Here is a 27,907-nt window from a genome sequence, read left to right as displayed (position 1 = left end):
CAGAAGTGGGTACAGTAGGCTCTGGCACCCTGGCCCAAAGCCAAGTGGGTTCATTGAAAGTTGGCTCCCCTAAAGAAGAGTGTGGAGACAATCAGGATCTTATCTTTAGGTTTTACAGACAGGACTCAGCTTGAGAGCATTTCTCTTAGATGAAAGAACAACAATAGTAGATGCCAAGTTAGAACTGTGGCAGCTACATAATCTGTCTCCCTGGAACACAGGCCAGGTTCCTTCCCAGCAGTTATAATTGGAATAAGTTATGGCTTGAACAAAAGTAGAGTTAGGATCCATGGTGGGATGGGGAAACTCCCAGCTCTGTTACTCCCGGTGGTGGAGTCAGTTCTCTGAGATAGTTTCCCCATCTGGGAATCAGTGTGATAATAGTACACTGTGGGCAGGTTGACAATTAAATGAGATGATATGTCAGCCTCCAATTGTATGACATGTAATTGGTACTCAGGAAATATTTGCCAGAATTTTTATCTCCTTCTTCAATATCTATCCATCTATCTATCTAGATACACACACGTATGTATGTATGTATGTATGTATGTATGTATGTATGTATGTATGTATTCTTCCAGCTGCATATGATTCTCTGACAGACACAGTTCCATGATTTAAGGCCCTTGGGATGTAACCTCAGTGACCAGGCTATTTGCTATTTGTTTGCTCATTTGTTTGCTTGAGACAAAGTCTCAATAGGTAGTCCTGCTTGGCCTTGAACTTAATATGTAAAGCAATCTGACCTTGAACTTGGTCCGGGTGACAGGTAGGAACCATCATGTCTGATTTGAGTGCGGAGGAGGTTATAATTGCCCCCATAAGAATACCCAGATTCCTTCTGTGTACAGGTTGCTCTTCTTGAAGCTAAAAGCCCAGAATGAAAGGGAGAAATTTGCTTTCTGCTCCATGAAGGGCTGTGAGAGAATCAAGATCAAAGCTCTGCTCCCAAGGAATGCAGGCATCAGCGACTGCACAGCTACTGCTTACCCCAGGTTCACTGAGAGGGCCGTAGTGGATGTGCCAATGCCCAGGAAGCTGTTCGGGGCTCAGCTGGTAAGTAGCCATGGTAACTGGGCCCTTTACCTCTAAGAGGCTCAGAGCCAGCTGAGTTCATCTCTGGATACCTACTCACCTCCATGACTCCGTTCTGGGTCAAGGCACAGAGCACATGAGGAGAGAAAGCACTCAGACCTCACAGTTCACAACTGTTCTGTATTTGTTTTTCAGAAGACAAAAGACCACTTCCTGGAAGTGAAGATGGAAAGTTCCAGGCAACATTTCTTTCACCTTCGGAATGACTTCGCTTATATTGAAGTAAGCAAAGATTTTGTAGGTGCAAGGCTGCTAACTGGTGTGGAGCAGATGTATTAGCTGCAGTGGCCTCACTGTGATCACAGTACATGATAAATGATGACTGATGGGAGGAAAGATTTATTTTCCTCATGGTTTCATGGGGCTTTGGTCCATTGTAGTGAGGAAGTATGACAGAAAAGGCCAGTTCACAGAGGCCTGATGTCATAGTTGCTTTTCTAGTGCTGTGACATTTATCACACAGTGTGACTATTATCACACTGATTCCCAGATGGGGAAATTATCTCAGAGAACTGACCACACTACTGAGAGTAACTGGGAGTAATAAGTTCAAGCCACAACTTATTCTAATTATAAAAACACCATAACCAAAGAAACTTATAAATGGAAGTGTTCAATGTGGAGCTTACAATTTCAGATGGCTTGAGTTCATGATGGCAGAGAAAAGGTATGGTGGTAGGAGCAGCTGAGAGCTTTCGTCTTGATCTACAAGTAGGAGGCACAGAGAGACAATGAGAATGGCAGACTCTTTTGAAACCTCAAAGCCTTTCCCTAGTGACACACCTCCTCTAACTAGGCCACACCCCCTAATCCTTCCCAATCCATTCCACCAACTGGGAACCCAATCATTCGAATATATGAGCCTATGGGGCCATTCTCACTCAAACCACCACACTGCACCTGCACACATGGCAGAGGCTATTGATCTCATGGAGGACCAGAAAGAAATGAAAAAGGCAGGAAGTAGGGGCCAGGAATAACTTTTCAAGCACTGACTGATAGTAAACAACTTCCTCCAGCTAGAGTTTACTTCCTAAAGGTTCCCCACACTCCTGAAACATCAATACCAGGTAGGGAGAAAGCATTCAAAACATGAGCCAGTGGGGCATGTCAGATTAAACTGTAACAGGTGGTATTGTGCTAAATTGCCCCAAGCTGGGTGGGTTAAAACAAAAATTATTGTCTTTTCAGTTTTGGAAATCAGAAAGCTTCTTCTAATTTCAGGTGGCCCTAACGGGCCTTTGGATTAGAGTTACATCACTGACATCTCTGTCCCATCTTCATGAGGCCCTCCCTCCTTTGTTCCTATCTCCTATCTCTTACCTTTCTGCCTAAGGGACCCCATCATTGGACTTAGTGCCTACCTAAACATTCTTGATGATCCTACCCTGAGACCGTTAATATATGTGTCATTAAACATCTTCAAAAACACTATTTCTAGATAAAATAAAATCCGAAGTTTCCTAGTGGGCGTATCTTTGGGAGGTCACTATTCAAACCTACAGAGAGCACAGCTGTAAGGGGTGTAAAGGGTTCTCATAAGTTGAGCAGCTGTGTAACCAAACTCTGTCTTTAGTATACGTAGGAAGGATACATACAGGAAGGAGAACTGTGGGCCTGACATGCCCCAGGATCTCTCACTCCTGTTGCTTTGGCCCTGCAGGTGGATGGGAGGAGGTACCCTTGCTCAGAAGATGGCATCCAGATAGTGGTGATTGATGGGAGTCGAGGTCATGTGGTAAGCCTCGGTAGCTTCAGAAATGCCATTCTGCAGGGCATACCATGGCAACTCTTCAACTACGTGGCGGCTATCCCTGACAAGTAAGTGTATGTCTCAGTTTCTGAACTGTCCAGCGCCACAACAGATTCCTGGCTATGGCCCAGTCCCTCATGCTCAACCGCTCATGATTCTTGCCAGTCGGGATGATCTGCGCCTACAGATTGTGTCTACTGGGTGGAGAGAACTTTGTGCCTGTTGCTGCTCGGACTGGAGGCAGGTCTGCTGTGGATGTAGGTCAGCCTGAGGCAGAGGGGAATGCTGCCTCACTCCTTGGAAGGCTGCCTGACCCTCTGCCCCCATCACAGCACTCTCCTCCAGTGATCTCATCTCCACCCACACCTCCAATAGGATCCAAATGCTGGTGGCTTCTGAAGCTCTCCAGCCTGGATCTCTTTTCTAAACCCGAAACACCCATATCCAATGGCTACTAAAAGGTTGCCACCTAGATGTCTTGAAGGGAACTAAATTCTTATCCCTTTTCTCTTTTGATCATCCAGATCAGCCCTCCTTCTGTTTCCTTTAAATCATCATCCATCGAGATGTTTGGATCAGAATCTGCCCAGTATTCTTTCATTCACTTCCATATTCGAACCCAATCTAAAACAGTCCATTGCCCTTCCTTTTTCATCCCTCCCTGATGTCTTCTCTGGCCCTGTTCTTTCTTCACCATTGGTTGACCAACACTATAGGTTACGGACAGACTTTTTTTCTTCCCATCTCCGATATTGGAAGTTAGTTTGAGTGTCTTAAACGCTAGGTTCCTCTGTACCCTCTCCTCACTTCCTACCCCCTGTTTCTTCCTCACTAATGTCTTTTCCAATCAACCCACCATTCTCCACTGGAGCACTGCTTGGAACAGAAACAGAAGCCTCAAATGATGCCTTATCAAGGAATCAGACTTCCTGATGTTGACTCCACAATAGACTTACTTATACATGTTCAATCTCTAAACTACAATGTGGGTGTGGAAATCTCTCTGGAGTTGCAGACTACTGGAAAGCCTATGTAATTCATGTGGCACCTGTCACCCCTAGGTGCTTAGTAAATTGTTAATGAGTAGAGACAAGGACTCTTCAGGGTGTACTCTTGTGGCTGAGGGGCAAGACTGACTCCGTGTATGATTCTGGAGAATAGCTTTTCCTCAGTCACATGTTGTATCTGTTCTTCCCACACTCAGTGCTCTTTTCACACTATATTCACACATATGCATGTAGAAGCAAATGTACAGGGATGTGCACACATGTCTGCAGAAGCTAGAAGACAAACACCCCTGGGTGTCTTTTTTTTTTTTTTTTTTTTTTTTTGAGAAAAGGTCTCTCACTGGCCTAGAAGTCATCATTGCTTAACAGCAAGTCCTGGGAATCAGATGCTTGTCTCCTCTTCCCTGTCACTGAGATTACAAACACAGGTGCATCCACCACACCTGGCTTTATTTTTGTTCTGGATTCTGGGTATCAAATTTGACTCCTTGTGTTTGTAAAACAAGCAAACCTTAATGACTAAGTGAGCCCCCTAGCCCCACACTCGAGCTCTCAAGTGTAAATTCATACAGAAGAATCTGACTTTCCAAGTTGGGAAAGTTCATTTATCATCTAGAGATCAGTAGGTTCCAGGCCTTTTTGGCCACAGGCCTTTTCTTGAAATGAACCAGATTATAGAGGCTTGGAATGAGAAACAGCTCCCAGAGTTCTGTTTGGAGCTGTGTGGGATTCCTTGCAGCCCTTGCACATCTTTAGGAGAAGTGAGGATGGTTTCAGTCAGACTTAGGATAACAATTGATACACAGTCAGGAATGGGTACCACCAACCTCTCCCTGGCTTCCTGAGAAGCAGCAGTTGAGAGGGAAGGGAGAGGTGCTTCTGTTCTGTGACTCAAACCTAGCCTGGGCCTTATCCTCCCTCCCCCATCCATGCACAGGACCACCAGTGGCCATAGGGTGCCAGCTGCTCATACCTCAGACACTGAGGAGAGCTTGTAGAAGCCCCCTCTGACCTTCCACCTATGGGAAGGTCATGATTATGTCATGAAACACAGGGGCTAAGTGATCCTGTACCAGGGGCTAAGAGGATAATGTACCAGGCAGAGAGACCCTAATGTGAATTGTACCAGGAGGTATATGATAAGTAACCCTGTCCCTGATGCCACCTTGAGTATATGACCTTCCTTTGAGTTCACTAGTTCAGCCATAGGCCTTCAGTGTTTATTCTCATCCAAACAAAGGGAAAATTTCCTCGTGGGAGCAGAGCTTGGATCTACCCCAAGGATGTATTAGCAATGAATCCTTTCTCATTAGTGGGCCTCACTTTTCCAATCCCTTGGGCCTCCTCCTTTTAGCCTTCTTAAAGAGCCCAAGACAGCCTTCCCACCGGCCTCCCATTAGTTCTTATTGTACACTAGCCCTTTGCCTGTTGACAGCTTTCCTTCTGCTCCCAGTGGGACAAAATCAGGAGTAATAGCAAGTTCCAGAATCCCATACAGTTTTTCCATGTCTGGACTGTGGTCTGTGGTTACAGAATTCCACTGAGATGGAAGTTGGAAGCCCTGTTTCTGTTCTGGGGTGGTGCTCACTCCCCATGTCTGGCCCAGCATGAGTCTGCTACCACAGAGGCTGTTTTCTTAGCACTGGGGGGCTAAATGCAGCCCAAGGCAGGAAGAACAGAGTTCCCAGCTCAACTTTTGCAAATAGGGTTCTTCTGACCCCTTCCCTCCTGAGCAACCATGTTGGGAAGCCCCCACAGATCATGTGTAGCTTCTCAATCTCCCTTGGCAAAACAAGGCAGGCAGATCTTGCATGACCAGAGAGGGTGGTGACACATAACAGAGCCATTCTGGAAATGCAACAACTACACAGTGTCCTTCCCAGAATACTCTTAAAAACCAGGCCCCGCTCTTTCTGCAGTTCAGAGGAGGTTGGGCTGCACAAAGCTCAGTGCCTTCCACAGAAACCACTAAAATACACATATGGGCTCTGTACTTGGTGCACATGGAGGACTAGAGCTCAGATCCCAGAACCAATGTAAAAAGCCAGCTGTGGGCCACACCTGTGCCTGTAACCTGTAGGAGACAGAGACGGGGGACTGCTCAGTACTTCCAGCCTAACAGAAGTTTCAGTGAGAGACCCTGGATTAAGAGAATAAGGTGGGGGTTGGTAGAGCAGGATGCCTGATGTCATCCTCTGGCCTCTACATGCAAAAAACATCCAGAGATCCACAACAAAAGGAAGACAGGAAAAGAAAGAGAGAGAGAATACGGATTCCACTGGGAACCTAATGTGGGGCAGGCTCCCTGTTCTTAAGAGGTCAGATGTGGTCTTGTAGGAATGAAACTTGTAGGTCAGAAGGCCTGCTGTGAGAAGGCTGTATGGGCCTTATGAGCTCCCAAGTAGAGCCACTGCAGCAGGTCTCCAAGGCGGCATGCTGTGGAGCACTCACGATGGCTTTGTCTTTGGATGGTGCTTCCTCCTCTCTCTTCCAGCCCCCGGTCTCATTCCTTCTTTGCTCCCTTGTAGCTGCCTTGTCTTTCTCTGTCATCACATTCTCATTGACTTTTATACCCAACAGTGTTAAAATCATTTGAATTAAGAAATACATATTAGCTGGGCAGTGATAATGTACGCCTGTAATCCCAGCATTTGGGAGGCAGAAGCAGGTGTATCGCTATGAGTTTTGAGGGCATCCTGGTCTACATAGTAAATTCCAGATCAGTCAGGACTCATAGTGAGAGCCTGTCTCAAAAGAAAATTTAAAAAATCAAAAAGGAAAGAAAAATAAGGGAGGAAGGAAAGGAGAGAGAGAGAGAGAGAGAGAGAGAGAGAGAGAGAGAGAGAGATATCACACAAGTGCTGGGATAGCACACAGGTGCTGGTGTAGCGCCTTGAGATAGCGCTCCTCACACGTACTATCCTGCTTGCTGGAACCCTGTCTAAACTTGAGAAGGTCAGAGACACCAGATGTGGGCAGGTGCTGGGGGATATTTGCCATTGAAAGGAAAGAGTATGTTGGTTAAGATGGAAGGCGGATCTCCTCTCTCAAGTCCCTTGCCAGGTCCAGCCTTCCTCCCGCACACCCCTCGATGGAGTTTGCTCTCATTCCTGTCGTCTGACCAGTCTCTTCCTCCTCAGTTCCATAGTGCTCATGGCATCAAAGGGCAGATACATCACCAGAGGCCCATGGACCAGGGTGCTGGAAAAGCTTGGAGCAGACAAAGGTCTCAAGTTGAAAGGTAAGTCTGATCGGGGTCTAAATGACTCAGAACCAGGGCAGGTGGTGTGGAGAAGCCATTATCCTTGCTGTATTTGGGACATTGTTCCCCACTAGGCTTGGGTGCAGCCCCCGAACCCTCAACATGGTTAGTGGCCTTCTGGCCTGGTGCCACATGCTTATCATCCCTCACTAAAACTTATTCATTTTTCCTTACGATCAGACACTGGTAGAAAGCTGCTAGAGCTATCTGCCCCTTGTCTTCACAAGTGACCCTCTATTCAATGAAAGCATCATCAGAAACTGCCTTTGTCTGACTATTCAGCCTGGCAAGGGTCTGCATCCTCCTCACAAGTCCAGATGATGCCTGCTTTTGTAGCAGTTTGAAAAAATAATGTCTTCTAAGATAGGGAAAAAGGAGAGAATGAAATCCCAGAGACATTCCATGCTTGTTTACAGTCAAACGAGTCTTCTGTGATGAAACCCAGCCCAGGCTTCCTGGATATGCTGGATAAATCTAGCCAGATCCACGTGATGCTCATTAGTCATAGATTGGTCAGAGCAAGGCCCCAGGGAGGTATAAATGAGAGAGAGCAGACGTGTCGATGATGGTGACCATGACAGCTACTGTTTGACACCAGGCTTGCACCTTGTTGAACTTCCAATAATTGTCTCGCGCATTCACAAATAACATGGGCAGCAACGATGGCTCCCTCTGCAGAGGAGGGAGACATCTACAGTTACATAGTGAGGTGCTTGCTTCAGCTAGGATATGGACCCTTGCCCTCCTGAATCAGGTCCTGACTATCTGTCCTGATCATGCGAACATCAAAACCAGCAGCCTATCATGAAAATATTTATCCCAGGCAGCCAGAGAAAAGTCTGGAAGGATACAAGCCTGTTGTGGTAGCCAGTAGAGAAAGAGTCAAAGTCCTTTCCTGAAAACCTCAGAGCTCTTTGGGTGCTTCTATGTGTTAAATTAGGGTGCTGTTGCCAAAGCCTCAGACATATGATGAAGAATATCAAGTGGTACTTGTCCAGAGTTGATAGATGTACACTGTCCCCCCAGCCTGGCATATACTCCTGAGCATAGACATGGACCTCCATGTCACTGAAGTGCAGGGCAGAGACAGAGCATGCAGCATGGAAGCCTAAGGTCTGGACTGCTACTCAGTCCCACTCTGTGTGTCATTTGTCCTGGGACAATTCTTCCCTCCTAGAGCTGCAAAGTAACAGAGCCGAGGCTAAGATCTTGAAGACAAATGCCAGCATTCTGCAGGTGGGGTCATAGGATACAGCAACTTTCTGTTGATAGTAAGTCAGCTAGAAATCAAGCAGGAGTCCTACCAGCACTCTTCCCTCCTCAGCCCCTCTGTCCACTGCTGTGCATGGCTCTCCTGTAACATACCCTACTGAGGTGGCCATGATGCTCAAGAGTGATGCCTACAAACCCCATACAAAAAGATACCCAATCCCAGCAACAGCTGGACTGAGAGCTTGCTCTAGAGGGCCAGAGCTCAATGTCTCTAGGAAGGAATTGCCATATGGGGACAGAGGATGCTGAAGGGGAGTGCTAAGGCATAACATGCAGCAATTCTCTAAAGTTTCGTTATTTTCACCCACTTGATTCCTCACATTACAGAAAAGATGACATTTGTCGGCTTCAAAGGCAACTTTCGACCCATCTGGGTGACTCTGGAAACGGAGGACCACAAGGCCAAAATCTTCCAAGTGGTGCCCATTCCTGTGGTGAGAAAGAAGAAGTTGTAAGAAGATTTGCCACTTGGTACCACCCCAGGCTGGACCCATACAGCAACTGGGGACAGGATGGCTAGGTCCCCTCATTTTCAGCTCTGCTGGGCTAAGGGACAAATATCAGAGACCTTGGTGCTGCCACCTGCCCCTACTCAAGTCTACCTGCAGCCTCTGGGCAGTGTTGGCCGATGCTACAACCTCCTCTTGGGTGCTTCTCTCCTACCTGTACCTCAGCAGCAGGCATGGGGACCATACAAAGAGACCTGGGTTGTGCTGGCAGCAAAGGGCCATTTGGACAGGAGTCTGAACCCACCTAGGGGATGGTCTGGATAATGGGACCACTCACAGTTTTCCACAGTCACTTTCAGATTCATTAAGTGGCAGATGGAGGGGGTACCTCTTTATTCCTGTAAGCGAGGGTCTGGCTTCCTGGGTTTAGGAGCTGGAGTGCAGACAGAGCTGTCCAGTGTGGCAGACAACACTGGGGAGGAGACGGAACCCTGTCTACAGGGGATGCTTGTTCAAGAGACTTCAGCTGGCACATTGGAACAGGGACTAGGTGGCTGCTGTTTGTCCCTCCTGAGATTGTAGAATCTCTATTGTGTTTTGCTCTGTGCCTGGAGCCCATCAGTAGAAATAATCATTGTAGCTGACATCTCCACTGAGTACCCTGGATATAATAAATGGAGCGGTGAAAACTCACCCCTGGGAGTCAGCTGGTGACAGGCAGCCAGGTCTCAGCACACTCTGATACCAGGTTGAGAGCCCAGAAAGATGTGACACAGTTGAGCAGAGGTAGAGTGGAGGAGGGGAACTTCACCACACCAAGAATGTGGGGAAGGCTTCTTCTGAGAGGTGGTGGTTCTGGCAGGAGTGAAGGACAGAGATGATGGAGAGAGATGAAGTAGCCTCTGGCATGGCTCAGAAGCGAAGGCTTTCCTGCCACCACCTGCAGCATCTGAGTCATGTCAGGTCACCTCTTACCCTAAGCAGCTGACTCACTTGTGATAGAGAAGTAGAGTCTGCAAAAGAGAAATGGATTGCATTGCAATGCACAGAGCCTTATTCGGATTGGTCTCCAACCAGCTCTCTCTGACTCAGAGAGGTGGGAGTGGAGTTCACACACAGGCCTGAGGCTCTACAATGGGTCTCTAGTGCACTTCAGTCAGGAAATCTGAGCATGCTCACATCATAGTGAACCTGGAGTGTCAGAGATGGAGAGGACCTTGGGGGCCCTCAAGGGCCATCTAGTCCATCACTTTGTACCTACATCTGAGGAAAATGGTATGAACCACAGTCAGGTCTGCGAGCCCCAAGCTCTGTACCCACTGCCACACCATACTGCCTCTGTGGCTAGCCTGGGATGTCCAGTATTCCCAAGATAGCGTTTGGAAGGGAGTATAGTCCCTAGAAGGGGAGAAAAGGTCCAGAATATAATGGCCTTTTTAAAAGGGCTTTTCCTACTTGCCCCTCAGTACACACTGCCCACTCTCCTCTTGGCAGCAGCCCTGCCACTTTCTTTACACTGCCAGCCACATGTGGACATGGGCTACTCATGACTGTGGAATTCTCTTGGTGCCACCTTATTCCTCAGTGGTGCTGGTATGCCCAATGGATAGCATCAAGATATGCCAATGTGTTTTTGTTGGGCCAGTTGGTTCCTTGTGGGGATCTGAGAGTGGTTGACTCCAGTCCAGGGTCTTTCAGTTTCTATTCACTCTGTCTGAGCAAACAGCTTCAATGCCCGGATGAGTGGAAACTATCCATGCTCAGTAATCTTCTGCGACATCAGGGTTTCTCTGTGTTTCATGAATGGAATTGGTTCCCTTTCCTCCACAACCACAAACTCATTCTTTCAAAGAAGACTTGCTTTGGTCCCCTCTGTCCAGTGGTGTCAAGGAGCCTTAGTCCCAGAGTCCACTCTCCAGGTTGAGCCAACTCCCAGAGGGTCTTTCCCACTGAATGGGTCTTCCAGCTGCTGGGAAGTGGCTGTGGAGCCACGCCTCTTAAGACACAGTGGCTTCAGTTGCCAATGTCAGAGGGAAGACCTCTTCTGGGGAGATGAGTGGGGAGGGGAGGGGATAAAAGTGACCTCATGTTTTTTCTTGTGTAAGTTTCATTGAATTTTTAATGCGAGGGTCTCACACTGTGAACCACTTAAGACGCGATCACTTTCAGGTGGCCATGAATGTTGAATGTCTTTGGCTCAGTTCATTTCAGCAAATACCTATTGGAAAGTTCTCCGGGTTGTACATATGTTGAACAGTACAGTGTTCTGTACAGAAAGCGTTCTTTCCTAAAGCATCCAACAAGAGTCGATGTACAGGCATTTTCTTGGTAGCACAAGTGTCTTTCTTGCTTAGAAAGTTGCTCTTGTCCTTTCTGTTCACCAGCCTTGCCATTGAGTCAGGGGCCTTTGATTGAAAGGCCCATCTGTCCCGTTGGCTAAATAGCTGGCCCTTCCTCGTGAATTGGATGCACAGCATGTTTTGTATGTAAATGTTCCTTATAGGTGTCACCATGAACAAAGATATATTTTCTATTTATTTATTATATGTTCACTTCAAGAAGTCACTGTCAGAGAAGTGAAGAGTCATTTTAAATATTATATTAGAGGATGTCCTTTGGACTACCGGGAGGAGATGTCAGCTCTGGTTTGGAAAAATCCTGCTGTACCATATTAAACATACGAAAGATGTCATTGTCTTGTCTGCTGGTTTAATTCACTGGTACGGTGGGCCTCATTGTTAGACCAGTCATCTAGAGAAAATAAGATAAAAGTCACCTGAGTTTGCCCCACTTACTTCCTGGTCTTGTTCCCGAGAGCCACTTCCATTTCAGAACCCCCATCCCACAGGAACGCTGGGAGGAGCAGACCGCAGGGTCCTCTGGCAGAGAAGATGCTTCTCATGTGACCAAGTGACTGGGGAATCTAGGGAAGGCATCAGGGTCAGGGCTAGACGACCAACTGTCCTTCTTCCCAGATTTTGACCAGAGGACAAACTGGGACTGAGAGAGGCATGGGTATAGTGATAGAGAAACAAGTCCAACCTGAGCTCCAGACAAGGATAGGGATATAGGTGGGATGGGATAGAGAGAGGAATGAGGGAGGCTCAACTGTCAGAGCAGAGGGAGATGGTCTAGACCACTTGTGGATACTGACATTTAATTAATTTCAGAACAACTTAAAATACAATTCCATATCAGTACTGGCCACACTGGAGATGCTCCCCTTTCGTGGGAGTCTAGTGACCACCATTGTGGACTGCACGGATATAAAACATGACCACCACCGTGGGAAGGTCTTTTCTTGATACTGTCCAGAAAGCTGCTGATACTTACACATTGGTATTTTAAAAATCTATGCCCCTAGTGTAGGCAATAAAGTGTGAATGTGGGTGTATACAATTCACAGAATTAGCCCCAGGTTAGTGGTATTAAGCTGTCAGTAAATAGTTAATTAGATGATCTACCCCTGGATATACTGTATAAACAAAACAGTGGAGAATATAGGACCCAAGGCTTATGAACATGTCATCATTAAGTACAAGGGGTCATGTCTGTAATCCCAGCATTGAGGATGATGAAGCAGGAAGCTTGTGTGTTGGAGAGCAGTCTGTACTACCGACATCTTACCTATAGTTGCCTTTATAGTACCTCCTGGGTATTCCTGGAGACTGTCAGGAACAACAGAACATCCCCAGGATCCACTCTGGTCATGTATAGCTTCTTTTACTTTGAATCCTTCCAGGAGCTGCCTGGTCCTGTTTTAGGCCCATGAGATGGTCCAGTGGGTAAAGGTGCTTACCTGATGACCTCAGTTTGATCCACAATACCCGTGGGGGAAGAGAACCAACTTCTGAAAGTTGTGTTCTGACCTCTACACATATACTGTCACGCAGATAATGCACATGTTACAGACACAAAGACACATACCTAGACATACACACACAGACATAAAGACCCACAAACATATACACACTCACAGACACACACACACACAAAGACGCACAAGAGACACACACAAACAGATACACATACACACTATAATAAATAAATTTTATTTCTTAAAAACAGATCAGTCCCAGAAAAAGAAAGGAGATGGGAGAGAAAGGAAAACCAGGAAGGAGGGGGAACAGAGGAGAAACTTTAGCATCAGGAAGCAATCACATTTGTACTATGCCAGACGCCATTCACAAAAGGCAACACGAAAGAGTAAAATATGCCAGGGCCTGCCCAGGGAGGGGTGTAGCAAGATTCTTCAAACAGGGAGGAATTTTTGTCATCTAGAATCATCATGAAGGTCAATGGGTTGGGCAGGGATACCAGAGTTCACCTAGGAGTTGTGTAGGACAAAAAAAGGGGCCTTTACAGTCCGGGCAGAGGTAATAACCAGGGTTTGAAGACTTGAGGCCATCTAAGTGTATAACATACAAGAGGGAAGGTGGGAAGCTGGACAGGGCCAGGTGAATGGTGAATCTGATGATGGGATTCCGAAGATTTCTTAGCCAATGCTGTCGTCTTTCTCTCCCCCTCACTTTAGCAGGGGATTGACTGAGATAGTTTCCTATATAGAACAGTCAGTAAGAGAGAAGTAAGAGTGCTCATGTCAGATTAAAGACTTTCACAGCAAATTATTAAAATTCTCATGTGATTTGGAAATCAGTAGAGTATTGTAAATAAAGCATATTATAACACTAGCAGACAGTTTTTACATTGTTTGGCTTATTTAGAAGATAATGTGAAACACATTTTTATTTTCTAAATTGATACACATTTTTCCGTATCAACTTAGACTATTATATAACTGTACAAATCAGCTCAGCCAGTCGGTAACAAAGATACCTGAGAGAAGTGTAGAGAGGCCCTTGGTAGATGACTACCATGCCTACCTGGATCTAAAGATGCAATATATGACCAGGGTAGACCCTGAGAACCTTCGGTTGCTCCCGATATAGTCACCAGGTCCCCCACAAAGAGCAAATGTGGAGGCATTAGGTAAGCTCTTTGTCACTGTTTAAATGGAGCTGGGAGCAGGCTGACTGGCTGACTGGAGATGCACTTGATGCTACCGGCCTGGGGGAAGACATTCGGGCAGGAGACGCTCCAGGGACGAAGCAAGATGCACTGATGAAGGTGCAGAAGGACATTGCCTCCTGAGGCCCCCAGGATACAGTCTAGAGATAAAGAAGGATGTGGTAGGGGGAAACTTCCTGCAGGCTGTGAGGAGTCAGTGAGGGCGAATCACTGGAGGGAAACATGGTCTGTCTTTAAGTGGTCAGGAAGCTGAGAGCTAAGAGCATCTGCTTAAATGTACTAGCAAGCCAACCAAAGCGCTTAGGAGAGTCTGTCCTCATTACCAACAGGATAGTCTTGGCATAAAAGTGTCCTTAGGTGGCAAATGCCCACATCTCCATACCTACTATTTACTTACCTCCTGTCACAAGGTAAGCCCCAAGTGTAAAAAGCGTGTCTTTCCCCTTTTATCTCTCATTTCTCCTGGGCTTATAGATCTTTGTGTCTCCTCTACCTGGCAAATCCATCCTCCATTCTCTCTCACTTTGCTCATGAGAATCATTCTGTGGGGGCTCCACAAAGAGCCCCAGCCCGGCCCTAGGCCAAGAATCCTGGAGTTTGCAGCTTCTGTGTGCTCTGGTTTATCCCTTCCCCCCATGTGGTGGCCTCCTGCAAACAGGAGCCATCTGCCTTTCTTATCTAAGGGAGCTGTCAACTTCCAGACAGCTCTGTGTAGGGGTGTTGACTAGATTTCCCTTTTGTCACTACCAATGACACCATTATCCTACTAGCTGCCTCAAGTCCCCCACCTCATGTCCCTACACTGTAAGCTGGGAAAGTAGGAGGCTTCCTACTTTCCTCACAGCAGGAAAAGGAATGGGATGTGGGAGAGAATCATACCTCCTGAAGAAGACAGGTTTCCATGTCCACAGACTGGGTTGAGGGTGAGAAAGAGAGAGAATAGGGAAGTGGGGAGAAATGCTTCCTTGGTCCCAGAAAACACCAAGAGCATCTATCAGAATTGAAAATGCCTTCCAGAGAGCTCCCACAGCTCTGCCTGTAGCCACTGCTGAATACCAATGTCAGGAATGCAGGCTCTTGGGGCTGATGATTTAGCTGAATAGAAGTTTGGTCCTCAGCACCAAGAAAAAGAAATTCAAACTCTCAGCACCCTCTGCCATGGGCACAAAACATACTGCATTGTTTTATTTTATTTAAAAGATTTCTCTGAGGATATGGGTTGCTGTGGAAAGTGCTTATGTGTGAACAGGGGAACCTGAATGCAGATCCCAGCACCCTTGTGAAAGGCAGATGCTGGGGCTGGACAAAATGGTTTAGCTCCAGAAGGGGATTTGAACTTGTTCAGCAGCAGCCAAAATGAGTGGTGCACAATAGCTTGTAAGTCTAGCTCCAGGACATTTGATGCCCTCTGCTGGCCTCTGTAGGCACTAGCACTCGAATGCACATACACAGACACAGCACAGCACAGGCACAGGCACACAAATAATCAAAAAGAAAATAGCAGTCAGAGGACTGGGGAGATGTTTCAGTGGTTGAGTGCATGCTGCTCTTCCAAAGAACCAGAGTTCAGATTCCAGTACCCATGTTGGATAACCTACCAGTCATTACTGGTAACTCCAGCTCAGCAGGGGATTGGGAATGGGTGTTCAATGCTCACACCTTCCTTTGGCTTCTGAATGTCTGCACACATGTATCACACTGTGTGCTGGCTAGGTTTATATCAACTTGATACAAGCTAGAGTCACCAGAGAAAATGAAACCCCAAATGAGAAATACCTCCATAAGAATAGGTCATAGTGGGTTGGGGATTTAGCTCAGTGGTAGAGCGCTTGCCTAGAAAGCGCAAGGCCCTGGGTTCGGTCCCCAGCTCCGAAAAAGAAAAGAAAAGAAAAGAAAAAAAAAGAATAGGTCATAGGTAACCCTGTAGAGAATTTTCTTAATTAGTGATCAATGAGGGAAGAGTCCAGTCCATTGTGGGTGAGGCCACTCCAGGCTGGTAGTTCTGCGTTCTATAAGAAAGCAGGCTGAGCAAGCCATGAAGAGCAAGTCAGTAAGCAGCACCCGTCCATGGCTTCTGCATCAACTCCTGCCTCCAGGTTCCTGGCTGCCTGAGTTCCTGTCCTCATTGCTTTCTATGGAAGTGTGAGTGAAATAAACCCTTTCCTCCCTAAGTTGCTTTTGATATTTCAACACAGCAGTAGTTACCCTAAGATATACATACATACATACATACATACATACATACATACATACATACATATGCAATAGAATAAAATAAATCTACTTCATTATTTAATTATCTGTGAGGGTGTGTGTTATGTGCACATGAGTACTCAAAAGGCAAGAAGATTTCAGAGTCCCCTGAAACTGGAGTTACAGGCTGTTATAAGACACTTAATATGGGGGCTGTGAAGTGAATTAGGTTCTCTGCAAGCACAGTACATGTGTTTAACCACTGAGTGATCTCTCCAGTTCCACATGCTGCATTTTAAATGAGCCCCAGAACAGTTGTAGGCATGGTCAGATGTAATAAGCATGATCCTGAGAGTCTCTTAGAGCCTAGGAGGCAGGCTTGCCATGAGTGAGATAAATGGGCTCCTTGACCATGATGACACCAAGGCTAAAGAATCAGAAGCTATCCAGTTGCTCCCCTACCGTCAACCAGCCCCTCTCTCCTGTCCCAGGACTCCAACTCACTAAATTAATAATGAAAAGGAACCAACCAGTCTAAAAAATATATTAGATACCACTCAGAAAAAGAGCAAAAGAAAATAGGTCTGGAATCTAAGACTTGAGAGGAATGGGCTGCTCGTCCTGAAAAGTTGCCATGGAGGTGATCTCTAAGCCAGATGTCACAGTACTAAGAATTCTAGAATGGGGGAGAGGTGCCAGAAGAGCTGGCAGCAAGGCCTGAAATGACAGAGATATGGAAAAAGCTTTGCCTGTATCAGCCCAGCCTGAGGACAAGGCCAGGGTAACCGGGAGCTAATGAGAGTCTTCAGAGAAGAAGGCTGGGTTTCTGTAAGACACTCCTGATGCAAACAGGCAGGGGGGAGGAGCAGGTAGGAGAAGCTGTGCAGACACTCCTGCTTCCCCATGGGAGGAAAACTATGTTGTCCTAGACATTGATCGGTCTGTAATTACAGGGTTAAGAATGCAAACAAAAACTAATGATGATAATTAGTCCTACTCAGAATAAGACGTCTCCTTCCTAAACCACTGCGGAAGATAAAAGCAAACCAAACACAGTCTGCTCAGAAAGGGAACGGGAAAGTCACCATGAGAAACTACGGATGACCTCATGGCATGTGGGCAGTGGGCAGAAGGTGGCATGTGGGCAGTGGGCAGAAGGGATGCAACCCCAGCAGCAGCCCCAACAGCACAAAAGCAAGCTGCCCTGTGAACAAAGATCAGAGACAACCGAGAAAGGGAATTAAGTTATTTGCTTGCTACTGGATTATTACTTTGAATGTTGGTTATCATGTCAGCTTTGAGAGACCATTTTTATCTCCCTGTGATTAATCTTCTGTGACTTCAAGACACTCCATACCTCCTACACCCACTTTGGGCACCCACATGTACACGCGTGCACACACACACACACACACACACACGTGTACATACACACAGCACATGTAGCACATACATGCCCACAGCACATGCTGCAGTTATATTTATATATACACACACGCATATATGTATACACACACTTGCAGTACACAAATATACGCATATGCACAGACACATACATATAAGTCCATGAGCTTACTGGTCTGGAGGATAGTGGACATGCAAAGAGAAAACTGGAGGCCCATCAGACCCTTCTGCTGCCTTGGGTAGGGGAGATCTATAAGGTGCCTCCACTAAGGGAGTCCAAAGAAGGCAGAGGTGAGAGTTCCCTTGAAGCATGGGATGGCAAAGGTCAGCCCCTAGAGAACACACGTCTGCCTTTGGCCAGCAGGGTGAGTAAGGAATCCTATGAGCCCTGCACCCAGGGGGAAGTTAGTCTGGCTACACTGTGTACAAAACTGGAGGGTCAGTCCCAGATGACTGAAGGATCGAAGCAGGATTCTTGTCTCAGAAAGTACAGGAGGAAGGGATTCCATCAGTATTCAACTGGAAAATCTTGGCTGAGATCACAGTAAGGGGTGCCTCACAATGGTCTAAATCTAAATGACTAAATGGCAGTGAGTCGACCCAGCCCTTGCCACAACACAGGACACTTAGAAGCACTTTACAGCACCTTCTACTGAAGACTTCCTAAGCTTTTTCCTCCATTCTTCCCTGTGTGCCCAGCCCATCAACAATAGAGGATATGGGAGAAGAGAAGGAAAGCAATAGAGAAGAGGAGTGACTGCCTCACTCTCTCCTGTGGGTGGTCAGGAGGCCAAGGAAGGAGAGCAGGAGAAATGGATAGGCAGAAGGAAGCCTGGGTTGTACCACTTCTGTTTCTACAGAGCAAATTCTTCTACCATAGGAAGCACAAGCTATAACAGCTGAACAGCCAGATTGCAAAATTCCTACTTAACAACTGTTTACAAGTTGGTACTAGCTGGCCAGTCATCAAGAAAGCTTGAGTTAACAGAGGTGTGCTTGACCACTATCTTAGGGTTTTACTGCTGTGAGCAGATACCATGACCAAGGCAACTCTTAAAAAGACAACATTTAACTGGGGCTGACTTACAGGTTCAAAGGTTTAGTCCATTATCAAGATAGGAACATGGCAGCATCCAGGCAGGCATGGTGCGGGAGGAGCTGAGAGTTCTACATCTTCATCTGAAGACTACTAGGAGAATACTGGCTTCCAGGCAGCTAGGATGAGGGTCTTAAAGCCCACGCCCACAGTGACACACATATTCTAACAAAACCACTCCTACTTCAACAGGGCCACATCTTCTAATAGTGCCTGCCACTCCCTGGGCCAAGCATATACCAACCATCACAAACACAGCTTGAGAAAAATGGGAATATCTGCCTGTGCCTATCAGATCAACCCATGCAGCCAAGTGACCACACAAACCACAGGGGACTGCAAGAATTCATACTCTAGGAAAGAACTAAGTCTCAAAGATGGGATTCTGTTCATGTATGTGTGTTAACTTGGCTTAGGTTTGCATATAGCCTAGGCTGGCCTTAAACTCAGAATGTAGCTAAGGATAACCTTGAGTTTCTCATTCTCCTGCCTCTACCTTCCAAGTTCTAGGATTACAGGTGTGCACCACCACACTAAGATCTATGTGCATCTTCTACATCGATTGGCTTTTCTTCATCTTCTAAAGTGAATTATTTAGTTGAATGACGATAACTTCTGGGATAGAGCAATAGCTAATCTTGGTTGTGGACAAATCATGGAATTAACTAAAACCCAAGCAGCTGGGCACACTTGTGCAGGATTTTTCTTGGTTGGATTGCTTGAGGTGGAAGACGTGTTACATATTAGTTGTTCAGTCCACTAGACTAATGTATATTCTGTCAGTTTTGTTCCTTAGAGACCCTGACTAACACAGATGGGTAATGTCCTCCTAAACACAGCACCAATAGTGTGTATCATCAAGACTCGCTGACACAGAACTAAAGAGGCGACTCAGTGGTTAAGAACACTTGCTGCTCTTCCCCAGAGTCCTTGAGTTTGGGTCCCAGCATCCATGTTAGGCAGCTCAGAACTATCTATAACTCCAGCTCCAGGATGCACACACTCTCATGATGGCAAATACCTATACATAATCTGTAAATGATTTATTTATTTACAAAACTGGGTGATACGACTATGTCAAATTATTGAAACTAAATAATACTGAAAATAAATGCACTGAGGAAATTAGTTAAAATGTATATCCTAGGTAAGAGATGAATGCTTTGAATGCCTGCTGCTCTGATTGTCCTTTTCCTACCCCAGTATTTTATTCAGCTCCTTGGTGGTTCGTGAAATATCTGAGACAGTGAACATCTTTGGACCTAAGCTGTATCACCTTGGGATAAATCCCCAGATAAGTAAATAGGAGGGCAAAGAAAAAGACTATTTTCTGTAACATTGATTTATAATGCTAAATTCAATCTAAATGGGTTATTTCTACTTTTCAAAGACTTTTGTCCTGGAAACACTTTAAATGACTACATAAAAAAGTATCATCAGTCACTACAATCCACAGACCCAAAGAAGTCAAATAACAAGGAGGGCCAAGGAAGGATGCTTAAATTTTTCTCAGAAGAGGAAATCAAATAAATATTGGAGGTAGAGGGAGGGAGGAAGGGAATTGGGTAGGAGAGGGGATGAGGAGGAAAGGGGGCAATCAGGGGAGAGAGAGCAGTGGTGAGAAACAGAAATTCACAGTGGGCAGTGGGGTAAGGGCATCTCTAGAATATGCCAGAAACCTGTGATGGGGGAAGCCCCAAGGTGTCTATGGGGGTGACTAGCTGAAACTTCTAGCAGTGGGGGATTTGAATCCTGAAGTGAGCACTTCCTGTAGTCAGGCAGGACTCTCAGTGGAAGGATAAGGCCAGCAACCCACCCACAAAACATACCTTTGACCCAAAAATCTGTCTTGCCTACAAGATGTGCTGGGACAGAGAACAGAGATAAAGGAAATGACCAACCAATGACTGCTGACTCCCACCCCATGGGCAAGAACCAACCCTGACATTATTAATGACACTTTTTTAGGCTTGCAGACAGGAGCCTAGCATAACTGTCCTCTGAGAGGTTCTACCCAACAGTCAGTGAAAAGAGATACAGAGACCCACAGCCAAACATTAGGTTGAGCTCGGAGAGTCTTATGGAAGGTTAGAAGAAGGATTGGGAGATTTGAAGAAGACAGGGACTCCACAGGAAATCCAACTAAGCTGGACCCTTGGGGGTTTCCAGAGACTGAACCATCAACCAAGGAGTGAGCATGGGTTGGGCCTAGGCATATGCAACAGATCTGCAGCTTGGTTTCATGCGGGTTCCCCAACGGGAGCAGAGGATGTTCCAGAATCTGTTGCCCGACTTGATTCAGTTCCCCTAGTGGGGCTGTCTTATTTGGCCTCAGTAGGAGAGGATTCACCTAGTCCTGTCGTAGTTTTATGTGAGGGGAGGGAGGCTGTGTGGAGGTGGGAGTGATCCAAAGGTGGGCGTGGGCTTCCCTTCTCAGATGAGGAGGGGGGGGAACGTGGGGAGGATATTTGTGAGGGGGGACTAAGAGGAGAGGCAGGCTGATGTTGGGATATAAGGTGAACAAATACATTTAAAATTTTTTTAAAGCTAAATAATAAATTTAATAGAACTGGGGAAAAAATCCTGTGAATTGCCATGGGTGATAGGTGTTCTGATGTCAGCTTTAATTGTCACCAATATTTCAGTGATCACTTGACTCTTCAGTTGGGAGGGGTGCTGATCTCTGACCACTATTCAAACTATTTCACGATGTGCATGACCATGTAAAACACGGCACCATATGTTCTTTTCTTAAGTCCTTTGTATCACTGAAGCATGTTCTTTGGAGCCAAAATCTGCATGCTTTTTGATACAGTTCTTATACAGCACCGAAATGCTCTGCAGAAAAGTTGCTCCAAGTGATTCTTCCAACACCACTGCCCAGGAGTGTCTAGTTCTTCCTCTTTTTGTTCCAAGTGTTTATTTTCTAGCTCTTTTTACAGCCCTCTTGTTTAATAATCTAATAGATGCATCTTGCTGTTCTTTCCCATCATATCTTGTAATTACAGAAGACACAGACACATGGAATTTTAACACATTTGCCCTTGTGTGAACTGGCCACTTCTATTAATTTTAGTGGTTTATTTGTTTGTTTGTTTCTTTTTTAAATCTTACTGCTTTGTAGGAAATATTTATATATTAAAAATATCAAGAGTGTCTAATAGTCCTAGCCACATGGGAAGTCAAGAGAGGAGGTGGAAACAGGAGCTCCTAAGCTTAAAATCAACCGGGGCAATATAGGGAGACCCTGTCTCAAGAAACAGGAAGGGGGAGAGGGAAATGCTGTATAGAGGTGGAACTTTAGGGAAGAGACTAGACTAAGCCATTAGGATGCAACCTCTATAGTTTGTGGCCGGTTTTTAAGGCTTTTTTGAGGAAAGAGACCAAGTGAGCCCAGGTGCCGCATTTTTCTAAAGGGTTTGTAAATAACACTCAACTCGTCGGACCAATCGTACACCTGTAAGGTGGGAAAGTCACAGAACATCCCAGACTGAAAGAGTTCTGCTGGCCCAGTATTCCTCACGTTAGGGATGTTCGCTATGTGAACGCATACACACACCCAAGCTCACATGCACATTTACACACACATACCCAGTGACACAAGGTGTTAGTTACTAATCTGTTGTGGCGATAAAATGTTCTTACCAAAGCAACTTAGGGAAGAAAGGGAAGGAAGCAGGAGTAGGAAGAAGACAGATCACATTTCATTGGAGTGGGTGTGGGGAGTCAGGAAATAGGGTAAGACTCTCTCTTGCAGCTTGGTGCTCATACCTGCTTTATTCTGGTCTTGGTGGTGGCTGTTCTGGGAAATCCCCTCCCCACACATCCTTGGCACAGTCTCTCATGAGTTGGCATCTCAGTTCTGTCTCCCTGCCCCAATCTTAGCTGGGTGACAGTTGGTAGGAAATTTCCCCTGCCCTCCCTGGAATAACCCCTCTCCCCAGGGCTGCCGCTCAGCCCTATTCCCCGCAGCCTCTGTGCACTCTAGTGGACTGACTTGACTCAGGCCTCTTCTTACACCTGTTGTCTCTGCCCCAGAGCTTTGTACCTTCTCCTCCTTCACTGTGCATCCCAAAAAAACGCTAAAGAAGTAGGCTCAATGTGGCAAACTGCTGTCGAGGTGGCTCAGTGGTTACGAGCACTGACTGCTTTTCCAGAGAACCCAAGTTCTGTTCCTAGTGCCCTCATGGTGGCTCACAAGTTTATCACTCCAGTTACAGATGCACCAATGACTTCTTCTGATGTCTGTGGACACCAGGCAGGCAAAACATTCACACATACAAAATAAAAAGAAACAAGTCCTTAAAAAAGAAAAAAGAAAAAAAAAAACTGGCAAACTCCTCTCCTGTAGGCTATACCTTTGGAGAAACTCCAGCTGAGGCCGAGACGGGACACATTCTGGCCCAGAAAGCATTGTGACATGTATTGTCAAGAAGAGCTAAAGACAGAAATCTCCATCCTCACCCTGCAGGGGTTCAAACACAGGAACACAGGTCTCAGGGGATTCACAATGAAGGGCTGTTCTAGAGAACTCAGGGACCTGCATGCATTGGGATAAGGGACTCAGGGGTGCATGCATTGGGATGAGGGACCCCTTTGTGACATTTTTTTCTGAGATATAAATCTCAAGCCAGGGGACCAGTCATCCCTGCTCATAGACGAGTAATCTGTAGAGCTTTAGCAATGGACAGCCAATCACTAGCTTTGGGGCTTAAGTGATGAGAGCATCAAAGTGGCCTCAGTGTGTCAGATCTGGCCAGAATCTCCCTCCCCATGAGAAGACCATAGGCTGGCATAAGCAGACTCGGACATTTCCAGCAACCTACTTGTGACGGCCCCTCAGACCCAAAGCCAGGCCCTAATAATCCCTTTGATTCAGGAATGTCACCTGGGAGACCTTGGGAGACTCCTGGAGAGAGGGAGAAAGAGAACAAAGCATTCTGGGTTTGGTGGTGAGCATCTAACAGGGATCTGGCAAGTGGGCCACTGAGGTCCAGAGTGTTCAGAAACCCCTGGTTTGTGGGAATTTAGCAAGCTCTCTGGAGATGCTGCCAGTGTCCCAGATGACAGTTCCTATCTCCTGAGATTGGAACCCAGGAGAAAGGACTTTTGAGTCTCTGGTTTTATAGCACTGGAGGGAACCTTTTAAAGATCTGGCCACTGGAAATGTCTCTGTGTCAGGAAGTGCCCCAGTCAGCCTGTACCCTCCTGTTAGTCAAGAGGAACTCTGGGACTCTGCCCTAACCTGCTTCCTAAAGCAAAACCATCTCATGTGGGGTGAAGGCCACTGCCTCAGGCTCAACCAAGCACCACAGTGGCAAGTAGAGCTGTCTAGAACAAAGCTGTGTCATACACACTGGGAGGTGGCCGTCCTTCTTCTAGAACCACCTGTGACTAAGCAGTTTTCCATCCCAGCTGTCTTCAGGCTTCAGAAGCACAGTGGCTTCTGAAGGGAAGTCCTGGCCCCCTCTCTTAGTCAGGGTTTCTATTGCTGTGATGAAACACCATGACCAAAAGACCAAGTTGGGGAGGAACGAGTTTATTTAGCATACACTTCCACAGCATTGAAGGAAGTCAGGACTGGACCGAAACAGGGCAGGAGCCTGGAGGCAGGAACTGATGCAGAAGCCATGGAGGGATGCTGCTTAATGACTTGTTCATCCTGACTTACTGAGCCTAGGACTCTGGACTACCAGTCCGTCGATGGAGCCACTCACAATGGGCAGAGACCTCCCCCATTAATCATTAATTTAAAAAAATGCCCTCTAGCCCAATGTTCTGGAGGCATTTTCTCAGTAGAGGTTCCTTCCCTCCTCTCAGATAATTCTAGCTTGTGTCAAGTTGACATAAGATCAGCCAGCACACACTCCAAAGGAAACGCTGCAGAGGGAAAGCTATGCCTGGGAAATTTAAATTGAATGTAATTCTTGTATGCCTCTGTGTATATAGCTATCATAAAAAACAGAAACAAAACAAAACATGGAAAACAATCAAAATCAGGGTTTGATTGCTGTGAAGAGACACCATGACCATAGCAACTCTTATAAGAGGAAGAATTGAATTGGGGATGGCTTATGGGTTCAGAGTTTTAGGCTGTTATTGTCATGGTGGGAAACACGGTGTCATGCAGGCCGACATGGTGCTGAAGAAGGAGCCGAGACTTCCACATCTGGATCTCCAAGCAGCAGGAAGAGAGCGAGACAGTAGGCCTGGTTAGGGCTTCTGACACCCAAAGCCCGCCCCAGTGACATACTTCCTCCAACAAGGCCACACTTCCTAACCTCTCAAGTAGCACCACTGTCTAATAACTCACCATTCTAATATTTGGGCCTGTTGGGGCCATCTCTATTCAAACCACCACAGAAGCTGTGACAGTAGTAAGCATTTGAGTGGGTTAGCTCACTTGACCCTTACAACACTTCTCCAAGGTGGGAAGTTGCATCGGTGCTTAGTGGACATAGGCAAGGGCCTCAGGGACTTGCCCAGTGTGGTCAGGCTGAAGGCAGAGCTTTAGAAGGTCTAAAGACTTGAGGGAGAGAAGAGAGGTGAGGATTAAAGGCCTATGCAGAGTAGGTAAAGCAGGTATAGAGTAGGTAAAGTAGGTATAGAGCAGAATGTCATGTCATGCAATGAAGTTTGCAAATACCAGAAGGAAAGGACCTCTCTGCTTTGTTCATATCCACCCCCATCACCCTTAAGATCCCCTGGATCAGTGGTGTTCAGCTCTTAGTCAGGGAGTGTCTGCAGAGAAGCCCATGGAACAGGACCTGGAGGCAAATTGAAGGAACTAAGGCAGGCTTCAGAGTCCAAACACATGAGTTCAAACCTCACCTCTGTCACTGCTTTGGGGTTGGACTTTGAGAAATTCTGTACTTCTTTGGACTGTGGCTTCCCTCTGGGTAAGTAATCTATATATGACTATCACATAGGGCCGCTGAGAATGATATAAATTATTTAAAGATGCATTAGGTGCTCACATGCCACGGTGCTTGTATGCAAGTAAACATCAAGTTTTAGTAGTTGGTCCTCCCCTTCCACCTAGTGAATTCTGAGGTCAAACTCAGGTTATCATGGCTTCAGGTTTCTTTATTCACCAGTCTCCCTAACCTAAATTAATATACGTTACATTAAAGGATGCACAGGGGTCAAATGATCACTTATATTTCAAAGAGAAATTGATGTACAGTGGTGTATTTTCCCAAAACATGAGTCTGACTGAGCAATGAGTAATAACTGAAGAATTCCCACCAAAGGACCTCAGTGAAAAAAGCCAAGAAGAGTTGGAGGAACAGCAAGGCACAGCAGGTCTCTGCTGCCCCCTAGTGGGAACCACTCAGATTTCAAATCGATTCCTCAATGAGAAGACTCTTGAGAGCTATAGCAAAGGACTTCTTCCCAAGAGCTCTCTTGCTTTTTAGGACCATACAGAGGAGAGGACATAAATTTTTACATTATTGGACAGGGCTTTTTTTCTTTTTCTTCCTTTTTTTTTTTGAAATGAGGTCCTTGACCTTACACTTCTATGGTCTCAGCCTCTCAAAGTGCGTGGACTTCAAGTGTGCTCCACCACCTCTGATTGATAGGAGCCTCGAGAAGGAGGCGGGGCACTCACTGCCTGTTATATGACGGGGCAAGTCCCACTAGCCTACATTTTAAACTCCCATTTTACCTGCAGGATTGTCGTGAGCATGCGCATAATCTCTAAAGCCTAGCCTATGCTCACAGCTTCGCACAGCTCCACAACGGAACTCCTTGGAAAGCCAACCCAGTATTACCAGTTCTTCAGGGCCTTTTCCTCTTAGACTCTGTAAGAGAAAACTACAGTCTAGTAATATGAAGATAATAAAACCGGGTTTTAATTGGGAGCTCTTGCAACAGAAGAGCGTTCTGAACACACCATGAACTGTTGGGCTTTGTAGCTGAGGCAGGTTAGAAACAGTGGATGGATGAAGATAGCAGATACACCAGGGGTGAGGGGATTCTGGCCAAACTGGCTAACTGGGTTCTTGCTAAAACATCATGTCAGGAGTGGCAAGGAGGGAAAACATAAGATATGCTACCTTTCTTATTTCTCTTCACTGTGACAGAACACAGGGCATAAAGCAGTATAAGCAGTTTGTCTTCCTCACGGCTTCGATCCCGCGTTGCTTGGTCCCATGCACTAAGGCAGTGCAAGCATGTGGAGAAGGAGACTGTTCATAGAAATGGAAACAGGGAGGAAGGGGTTGGGGACCAGATATAGCCCTCAAAGGCACACCTCCGAGTGAGTTTGCTCCAACTGGGCCCTATCTTCTAAATTTTCCAGAACATTCCAAATATTTCCAAAATAGTACTACCAGCTGGGACTATGCATTGACACATAACCCAAAAGACATTTCACATTGAACCATAATCTATATGAAGTGTGATATCATGGATAGGAGATTCTAGGAGAACTCACTTGACAGGATTCTTGCCAAACTGGACAATTTAAGTTTGCCAAAGATGGATGCTGAAGGCTGGAGCTTAGTGGGCTTGAAGGAGCCTGACTGAAGTTTGATCAAGGAGGAGAATCTCTCAGATTCCATCCTAAAGGATTCAAATCTTCCAGCCCTTTCAGATTCCTTATAGGGTCCCATTTTAACAAGTCTCACAGTCAGGAGCTGGTGCCCCGCCGATGTACAAGAATGACTAGGCACATTGCATCATGTCAGAGATAAGAAAGGCCCCGGACTCCTGCAAAACTTCAGTCAGAAGCCAACCATGGTGATCCACACCTATAATCTCAGCATTTGGTAGACTGAGGCCAGGGGATTTTGAGTTCAAACCTAGCCTGGATTACACAGCAGTAACTGGTCTCAAAAGCAAAATCAAACTTCAGTCATAAACCAGTTTAACAAGAATCTCCTCTTCCTTGATAGACAATCAAGTTCATCTTAGCCATTGCCACTCAGACCGTACGTACACTCTGCCCTTGGTTATAAATCTCCAGCTGTGTTCACTGCATTCTCAGTTGAGCCCTCTCTTTCTCTTGTCAAAGGGGCAGTAAAGGCTCTCTCTCTCTCTCTCTCTCTCTCTCTCTCTCTCTCTCTCATTTCTTTTTCTGGAGACAGATCTCAGATCTCATGTGCTGTCATCTGGTTTTGAAATGTCTGTGTAGCTGAGGATGACCTTAAACTTCTGATCTTTCTGTCTCTACTTCCTACTTGGCAGGGATTATGGGCATGTGAAACCACCCCCCCCCCCCCCGTTCTGTAGTGCTGGGACTCAAACTCTGTCCATGCTAGTTACTTTTCTGTTGCCTCAATAAACACAGCATGAGCAAGGCAATGTATAGAAGACAGAATGTATTTGGCGTACGAAGGG

The 27,907-nt window shown here is 46.2% G+C and overlaps 1 protein-coding gene across 2 annotated transcripts in view; it reads left to right on the top strand.

The window, feature by feature from the left end:
* The window catches only part of Cemip (cell migration inducing hyaluronidase 1), a 153,802-nt gene extending 142,269 nt beyond the window's left edge, over positions 1–11,533 (top strand). For both annotated transcript variants that reach the window (NM_001427855.1, XM_087558245.1), the window contains 5 exon segments: positions 855–1,059; positions 1,234–1,320; positions 2,762–2,919; positions 6,999–7,099; positions 8,720–11,533. In NM_001427855.1, the coding sequence (NP_001414784.1) occupies positions 855–1,059; positions 1,234–1,320; positions 2,762–2,919; positions 6,999–7,099; positions 8,720–8,847 (679 nt within the window). In that variant the 3' untranslated portion in view covers positions 8,848–11,533.
* Positions 11,534–27,907: the final 16,374 nt, after the last annotated feature.

Source organism: Rattus norvegicus, chromosome 1, assembly GCF_021556685.1.
Source record: "Rattus norvegicus strain SHRSP/BbbUtx chromosome 1, alternate assembly SHRSP_T2T, whole genome shotgun sequence".
Taxonomy (NCBI): Eukaryota; Metazoa; Chordata; class Mammalia; order Rodentia; family Muridae; genus Rattus; species Rattus norvegicus.
The sequence above is the reverse complement of the archived record's forward strand: the minus strand, read 5'-3'. Positions and strand labels throughout refer to the sequence as shown.